The sequence below is a fragment of the Sinocyclocheilus rhinocerous genome, unplaced genomic scaffold, assembly GCF_001515625.1.
Source record: "Sinocyclocheilus rhinocerous isolate Xijiao unplaced genomic scaffold, SAMN03320098_v1.1 scaffold45, whole genome shotgun sequence".
NCBI lineage: Eukaryota > Metazoa > Chordata > Actinopteri > Cypriniformes > Cyprinidae > Sinocyclocheilus > Sinocyclocheilus rhinocerous.
Window position 1 is genome coordinate 1154148 of NW_015632734.1, and position 9288 is coordinate 1163435.

At 40.0% G+C, this 9288-nt stretch overlaps 1 protein-coding gene across 2 annotated transcripts in view; it reads right to left on the minus strand.

Moving 5' to 3' along the window:
• Positions 1 to 2833: 2833 nt before the first annotated feature.
• LOC107742958 (N-chimaerin) overlaps positions 2834 to 9288 on the minus strand; it is a 70488-nt gene continuing 64033 nt past the window's right edge. For both annotated transcript variants that reach the window (XM_016556048.1, XM_016556047.1), the window contains exons 9-13: positions 7747 to 7920; positions 7063 to 7140; positions 5712 to 5849; positions 5090 to 5195; positions 2834 to 4014 (exon numbers count right to left, since the gene is read on the minus strand). In XM_016556048.1, coding sequence (XP_016411534.1) covers positions 3843 to 4014; positions 5090 to 5195; positions 5712 to 5849; positions 7063 to 7140; positions 7747 to 7920 — 668 coding nt within the window. In that variant the 3' untranslated portion in view covers positions 2834 to 3842. The remainder of the gene's footprint in view (positions 4015 to 5089; positions 5196 to 5711; positions 5850 to 7062; positions 7141 to 7746; positions 7921 to 9288) is intronic.

Here is a 9288-nt window from a genome sequence, read left to right on the forward strand (position 1 = left end):
AGCCGCCCGGGCACCTTTTTGGTGTAGGCCGGGGCTCGCAACAAGAAGGCCAGTCACTGTTGTTGTAGCACTACCCACTCAGTAAGACTGGATAACACTGGGAAAACGTACCCGTTCCACTTGGAAAAGGAACGTTGCGGAAGCCCCATCCTTCCCGAAGAAGGTTTCGGAAGCAGTTACACATATGAACAACCGTTTAGATGCATATGGAAGATTAGAGGTGATTGTAACCCTCTTGGAAATGGCATTAGTCTGCCGGGGAAACACAGGCTCTGAGGCTAAACCGTGGACTTTACACATATGGGATCCACTTACCGGGTCCACACGAAGGCTATCCGCTTGTTAAGTGGTGACATAAGAAGCGCTGTTTCCGGGTCTAAGCCTCAACTCGCTTCACTCGAGAATACTACCTCAGAAGCCGTTTATGAGCACTGTTTATTCATATTAAACATTTAAGCTAAACGTTTTCAAACTTATGGTGTACACTACAGTCTCCATGCTCACAGCGTCCCAAACACAAATAATTTTTAGATTTATTTATTTATACTTATATTTTCATTGCAGCTCGTGGACCGACCGAAGCGGGGTCTGAGCATGTGGTGCAACACTTGGACCAAGGTGGTACCAAGGTTGGGCAGAGGGTGCGCGAGTAGGGCCTTTGATGACGCTCTCGAACCGCCCGCTGCTGCCCGCTGGTGACAGAGGAGGATGAGTGTAATCCGGCTGTGGACCATTCACAACTCTTCGTGTCCTCTTGAGACCCAGAGATATAGGAAATTGCTCTTTTGTTGAGTGTTTGGTTACCACTGACCGAGAGGTCAGTGGCGGGATAAAACAAAACAAAAGATTCTCCGCTCGGCCCTCCTCTGGGGGAGGGAGTGGTGCATTCACCATCTCCCGAAGAGCAACCCCGTCCATCTCTGGGTCGCCCGTCTCAGGGCCTCTTGCTCTTACCACCAGGTTGGGCGGGGGCCGAGACAGGTGGGGCGGATGCCCTTGGCGACGAGCAGGCTGAGGTGCTGCAGCCGGCGGACGGGTGGAGGCAGCAGCTGCCCGCAGGGGCAGGATGTGTCGGATCGCCTCAGTCTGCTTCTGTGCAGCTGAGCTGGGCGAAGCTCTCAACTGCGTCGTCGAAGAGGCCTGTCTGGGACACAGGGGCATTAAGGAACCAAACTTTGTCGGCGTCCCTTCATGGCGTGTAGGGCGGAGGCAGCCTCGCCACAGGCCGCATAAGCACCGCCGGTCAGACCAGACGAGTGCTTACAGGCTCGGGAGGGAAGGGCCGGTTTGCCCCGCCAGGTGGAAGCGGTACCAGGACACAACTGCATTGCTACTGACCGCTCCACCGGGGTGATCTCCGTATACCCCTTGGCTGCTCCACCATCGAGGGTGGTGAGGGAGGAGGAACTACTAGGCTGGTTTCTGGCAGTAAAAGGTGCCATCCATGACCTAGTGAGCTCCTTATGCACTTCCAGGAAGAATGGCACCGGAGTGGGGAGCTGAGAACCAGCGCGGGCCACCCTGAGAAACCAGTCATCCAACCTTGAGGGCTCGAGGGCCCAGCGCGTTCCTTAGGGAGCTCGGCTGGTTGCGAAGTGCAAGAGGAGTGGCGGTCCCTGGGAGGTTGGTTCCTCGGAGGGGTTGCCGCCACTGTGATCCTCAAACCGCCCGAGCTACTGCAAGAAGTAGTCCTCCCCTGACTTCTGCCAGGAAGAGAACTAGATTGTGGCAGAGGCACCGGAACTCCACCCCTTTCGAGGTAGTGGAGCCTGGTCCGCAACTCCGAGGTGGTCATCTTCCCGCAATGGGAACATGACTCATCCACAAATGCCACTTCAGCGTGCTTAATGCCCAGGCACGTGAGGCAGCGATCGTGACCATCACCCGGCGCCCGGTAACGACCGCATCCAGTAACGCATGGGTGAAATGCCATCTTTAAAAAGACGTTCACCCGTGAATGCTCTTTTAGGATTGCTCTTTTAGTTGTGCTGAAGCACACAGGGGAGACGGCCGCTGCAACACTACGGGGGTAGTGCAGCCTGTAGTCTGCACCCACTCAACGAAGGTCAACCAACCCTGCTGTCGCGCCGTAACACCTGCACAGAGAAGCTCCTTTGAGAGCGCTGACTCGTTTGACACACACGAAGGCTTGGCAGGAGCAGAACGATAACACCGCTCGGCTCCTCAGCAAAAAGCTGATTATGCGCTGCACCGGTTGCCTACTTATACTCACGCTGTGATCAGCGGCAGCTGGATGCAATAATCGCATGCCAATGTGCATTGGCTCGTTTAGTTTACACTCGAAGTGGATTGGTCTCTCTGGCGAGATTCCCAATTCGTCGCTCACCGACGTGACGTCGAAAGTGACAAACTGAAAGGGAACTATTTTTCCCATAGGATTTTTAAAAAGTCTTTGTCAAATAGTTATAAGCCATGAACCAAACCAACCAGCTACGAGGTGAATCACATTACAAATTCGAAACAAAAAATATTTGAAAATCAGCAAGATAAAGGTACAAGTCTGTGTACATAACAGCCTTCATTAGGGAAACGCTACCATGAAGCACTGCAAAAAACAACAACAGATAAATATGGATTGCGCAAATAGAAACAACATTTTACAATGTGGCACTAAAGTTCTTTTGATGCAGTTTGCTTGTTTTGATTCTCTGATTGAAATGTCTTTGCAGAATCATGGGTAATGTAGTTTTTCAACAGAAATGCCATGATTCTTATTTTTTTTTTTTTAAGTTGAAATAATGTGGGCTGAAGGCTTAAAGAAACACTCCATTAATTAAACACCTCGCAGCTCCCAGTAGGTCTGTCTTTAAAAGTTTATAAACTATTGCTAAAAAGCAAATCCTCTATTGAGAGAATAAATGGGATTTTTTTTTTCTTTTTTACTTCCTAGACTGTTGCACTCCATATTATGTAATCATTTTCAAATATTAATTACCCTAAAAAATAACATCTTAATGGATAGATTTGTTTAGAATTAACTGACCCAGAACACAGCACTAAAAGTACATTTTAATAAATTAACGTATTCATGCTTAAATCAAATACAAAAACACAGAACCAAAAAGCATCAAGCAGTCATGTGAGCGTAAGAGTGTTTTCTAAAGGCGAGTCTAAGATCAAGGATCCTGAAATGTACATGGACTGTAAATATTCTTCCTGTCTACAGCAGAAGTAATTCTTTCGACATGTGAAGGCAGAACAGAGTCAGATCAACCTGACGGAAGGAATAAAAAACAACCAAAAATAAAAACAAATCAGATTTTGAAAAACCCCTGGCGACACTTTACCTGCTCAGCCATAAATATGTCAAAGAAAAACATTCATATACATACATGAATAACAAACCTCTATAAACAAGTATGACTGATGACTGATGAAGAGTTTATATATCATGTGAAGAGATTATTATGCCTGCACAATGTCACCAACTTTATTTATGGCTCTTCAGGTAAAGTGTCTCCAAAACTGACAATATCAAATTCACAATGTTTTACAAAAACAAAAGAAAAAAGCCTGTTTGGAACAGAAACCCGATCTGCTGGACTCCACCGCTTTTGACGCGACAGAGCGATGCCATCCCACAATAATGCTGAGGTACGTCACACCCCTCAGCTTCAGCGACCCCCGACAAAAATGGGGAGGAAGACATGCGAGATACAGGAACAGAACCCATCAGACAGGGAGAAGTGTTAGTAAGTACTGGTCCAGAAATGCACTGTAATACAAGAGTCCTTCATCTGGGAGTCCAGACTGAGTCAGAGCAGAAAAGCGCAGCGCAGAGCTGCTGTAAACAGCACAGAGGTGCATTCACGACAGTGATGCTAGAAGAGGATGTCTTCATTTTTGATGAGTAACTCCACCACCTGCCTCTGGTAGCGGATGTCGTTCAGAGCCGTCATGGCGTCCAGATCGGGCGCCCGCATCAAAGTCGGGCCGAACACGATGCCCAGATTCTCAGCGTTCATCAGGTTATCCTTCTCGTTCTGAGTTACCCTGCACACACACACACACACACACACACACGAGTGTCTTTAACTTTGAACTGTAAAAGTGCTACACTAAAAACCTATTCATTAGTTAACATCATGTTTGTGAAGGTTGTAAAAACTCTTAATAGATCTAATGGGATATTTCATGTCATTTTACAGTACTGTTAAATGTACAGATTTTGGAAGTAAAATGGAAGTCATTTTGTAATTTACAGCGAAAAACCGTAAACTGACACTCCCACACTACATTTAATGGTATTTCGTTGAAATATTATTTCTTGTTAGTTTTTGTTATCAGTTATGTACAATAGGGTCTTCTTAATGTTTTTGCATTATTTTAGTGTCGTGTGTTTCCATGATGGTGTATTTACACGCATGACACTGTGCAGCTATTATATATTAGTATTTACCTACTCTTGATGAAATGATTGTGAATTTAACATGTCTCTGATTTACCAGCTGTATTATTACTGTGGTTATCAGTGTGTTATACAGGTATAAAAGAGATGTTGTTACTTCAAATGGAATATTAACAATATTAATGGATTAAATATGCAGTTTTTACAAAAAATTTGTTCAGTCTTGCAAAATGTTTTACGTTTAAGTTCTGGCAATCGCAGTTGTTTATTTCAGAAAAATGTTGTTTATATATTAAATATATTTATAAATTATACGAATATAAATATATACATGTAAATAAATGTACATATTTTCAAATTATATACTGTATGTGTGTGTATTTATATATATATATACATAATAAATACACAAAGTACACACATATACATTATGTAAACAAACTTTTATTTTGGATGCGATTAATTGCGATTAATCGTTTGACAGCACTAATATTTTATATTTGTTGTTGTTGTTTTTATACCAACCAAATAAACTTAAAAAAAAAAGTGTTTATATATATATATATACATATATAAACACTTTTTAAAAAAGTTTATTTTTATAGTATAAAAACAACAACAACAAATAACATATATATACAAACTCGTACAGACGACTGCATGATGACAGATTTTCATTTGATGTTATTACAGGAGGTCTGATATCGATACGTCTCTCACCTCTTTAAATGTGCCATGAGATATCGCAGGGTTTCGCAGTGAGCGGGAGGCATCTGCTTCAGAGCTTCATGCAGAGCTTCCAAACGCTCATCTGGGTCTGTCAGCTCTGACACAAACAAACAAACAACCGGGTCAAAAACTCTCATCTGTCTCGACACAGATCTGCAGGCAGCAAGACTTCCGGATATCAATACTGGATATTATATGAGCTGCTTTATTTTCCTGTTCACTACATTTGAGGTCTGTAGCTTTCTTTAACCCCGTACCAAAATTTGAGACAATTTTGAAGTTTAAAACTCTGATGTGATTATGTTCAAAGAACAAACATTAAATAAACACGAAAACTGTATGTACAACGATATGTTTCAAAAAAACAGTTCTGGCAATTCTGGCATTGGCTCATCCAAGCATGACGCTGCTTTAGATGTCTATCAAAACAAGCCGTCTTTTAAAGCATCAGAGTTTTGCTATGTCACTATGCATATGATACAAATGCATATGATTCATGCTGTTCTGTGTGCACAGCATAGCAAATATCTTATTATTAAATAAAAGGAGGTGAAATATGGGGAAAGAGCCGGAACTGAGTGTCTAATGGAGAAATGTGGAGCGTGTGACTCACTGGCAGCCTCCATGACGCGTGGATATGCGTCATACGTGATGATGGGGATCGGCAGGTCCCTGAAGTAGAGTTTAAGAGCACCTGTGATGACGTTGATGTCTTCATAGACGCTGATGGAGATGTCTGCTTTCTCTCCATCTGAACACATTCCCACACAAACACATTTCACCCTCGGCTCCAGGGAGAGTCAGTCCTCTGCACTCATTCACACAGACAGCGCTCTTGTTTGGCTCCAGGGACCGAGCATGAAGACATTTAGCTAACGTTATCTTATTCTGAGCTTGTGAGAATACTTCTGTACTGTGATGCTGCATGGTGCAGGTGTGTTAGTGTTCATATGCAATATAACTGCTTCTGTTTTCCAGGCTTCAGTGTTATTTCAGGATTATATAAACACTATCGGTCAAACGTTTGGAGTCATTAAATTTTCTCTGAAATAAGTTTTTTTATGATGCTCACCAAGGCTGCATTTTTTTTGATATAGCAAATATATCAAATATAGTACAATTGTGAAAGATTATTACAATTAAATTTTTTTTTCTATTTTAATATATATGAAAATACAATTTATTCCTTTGATGCAAAGCTGAATTTTCAGCATTTTTACTCTTTACTCAAGAATCTTTTATCTTGTGTCACATGATCCTTCAGAAATCATTGTAATCTTGCTGCTCAAGAAACATTTCTGATTATTATCAGTGTTAAAAACAGTTTGTGGAAATGGTCCGGATGGAATTAATCTTTTCCATCAAAGGAATACATTACATTTTATTAATATTTTTAAAATAAAAAAATAATTGTAATATTTTATATTACTGTTTTTACTCTATTTTGATAAAACAAATTAGTGCTGTCAAACGATTAATCGCGATCAATCGCATTCAATATAAAAGTTTTTATTTACATAATATATCTGTGTGTACTGTGTATATTTATTATGTATATATAAATACACACATATACAGTATATATATATTGAAAATATTTACATGTATATATTTATATTCATATAATTTATATTATATATAAACCTTTTTAATATATAAACTTAACATTTTTTTGTTCATATCCTCATATCCGGATTGAGAGTCATTATGAAACAGTAATGCATCTGAATACCAACAGATGGGCCACTTTAACATTTAAGCAGCTCAGACTATTTCACATTACATAAACCCCACAGCTCTATACGCAAGACAAAGAGTGACCTAAAAAAGCAGCGGTGAGCATGTGTATGGGATTCATCAGGATTACACACGTGCAGGCGTGTGTGTGTGTTTGTGTGTGTGTGTAGGAATGTGGGCTTTGTGACGGATCAGTACTGTACACAATCAGAAAAAACACCACTCACCTCTGTCAAACGATAACTTCACATCTTCAATAAAGTCACTGAATCCAGAGACTCGATAGAGACCCTCCGACTTCAAACCTGAGCGACAAGACGGTTGAAGAAGGCGTTATAGAGTACACATAATGCTTCGCTGCGTCTCCAATGTAATAAAAGTTAAGGTAATAATGTGTAGCACTGTCAAGAGCTCTGAATATTTTGGCTGTTAAACTAAAAGATTTTGTGGTATTAGAAAAACACAAGGTATCCTTGTGAATACAAGAAACAAAAACATGAAACACAACAAATGAAAAAAATGAAAAACGAAAATAAAATAAATGGGCTGAAGAAAAACTGCAAAAGTCAGTGGTCATAACATTGGCTATCAGTATTATGAAGTTTTTTTTTGTTTATTAGAAAATCTGATCTTGTGAAAGCAAAAATCAAAACACGCAAACAACAAAAAATATTAAAAACAAACAAAAAATTTAAAAAATGGGCTGAACAACAACAACAACAAAAAACAATATATCTTCGACCATGTTGTGAAAAATAAAAACAAAACGCAACAAAAACACAACAGAAAATATTTATAACATATCACTGACCGTGTAAAACCAAACCAAACAAAACAAAAAACATTTACACAATATAAAACACTTCTACATCTGCACAGTTGCTTAGTGTAAATCAGAGTCAGCGAGTCACCTCGTGCTTCGATCTCTCGTATGCACATGTCCACCACCATGGGTCGTGTAGCGTTATGAGCCTTGACCAGTGTGGTGAGATCACAGCTGTAAACCTTCTTCACGTGCTTCAGGTCCGGCTTGCAGTCGTTGGGCACCATCTTCGAGCACTGCTTATGGACATTCAACCCACAATCTGAGAAACACACACAACACAAACACACTTCAGCGGACCAAACAACTCCATCCCAGGCTTCATTTCATCATTCCTGTCAAACCCATGGCTAAATCAATCAGTAAATCCACTGTGTTCAGTCATACGCTGAAATCACAGAATAAGTATGTTGTGTGTATTATCGATCCTGAGGCGGATGTGCTTCAGTTAAATTAGAGTCCCCAGCATGCTGAGCTTTCAATCTGCTTAATCGGTGACCTCTCCAGACCTCTGATCAGTGATGACAGCGCTTCTGATTGGCTGACGGGGATTTCAATAGTGTCACCCTGGCGATGACAGAACTTGCCAGGAATACAAATGGTGCCTTATAAAATATGCATGAGCAATTTCAGGCACCTAATAGCTTCATAAGCCTCAAAAGTAAATCTCTGAGAACCTGTGAAAAAAATGAAATGAACAATAGCTAATTAAAGGGATGGTTACTGTAAGCCAAAAATAAAAATTGTGTCATCATTTACACCTCAGGTTGTTTCAAACCTTTATGGCTTTCTTCCTTTGTGGAAGATAAACAAAAATATTAAGAAGTAGGGTTGGAAAGGGGTGGAACATTTCTGGAAACTTTCCAAAAATCCCCGGAATATTCCCCAAAATATGGGAAATTCTGGATTTTTCCTGAAATTTACTGGAAATTTTCCAACTTTTTGCAACCCTAAGAAGAAGTGACTTCCTGTCACTTTCTACACTGTCCTATACTAGAAAAAAAAAAATCTTAAAAAAAAAAGAAAGAAAATGATGACAGAATTTTACGTTTTGGTGTATCTATCCCTTTAGTTATAAAACACTTCACCAAACACACATTTTCACTTAAAAATAAAACCAAACAAAAAAATATATAACATTTAAGAAATGCAGTAATGTAGTCGTTTTCCTGTAAAAATAAGTAAACAATAAACTAAAAAGCTGAATCCATCAAACACAGGCAGAATATGTAAATTGTTACAATTTGCATAAAATGTAACAATTTATGCAAGGATAATTGTACGAACATTTTTTGTAAGAATGAGAAATTTACATTATATAAATGTAATGTTTCATACATTTTTATGAAAATGAGTTTTGCTCCCATTTAATGATTGAAAAAACCCCCCAACTTTTTCTCAAATGGGTTTCTCAAACATTCCCTGTCTTTCATTGTGGGACAAACAGATAGTCCTGCCCCCAACTCCTGCTATTGGTTGAGCCAATGTTGTTATGTTGAGTTTCTTAAAAACAAACGGGGCAATATTTTGATAGTGTTTCACATTTTGCCAGAAAAATCAACTATAGTTCAAACGGCACACAATCAAAAAAAAAAAAAGCTTTAAATTAGTTTTTTTAAAAAGCAAAAAC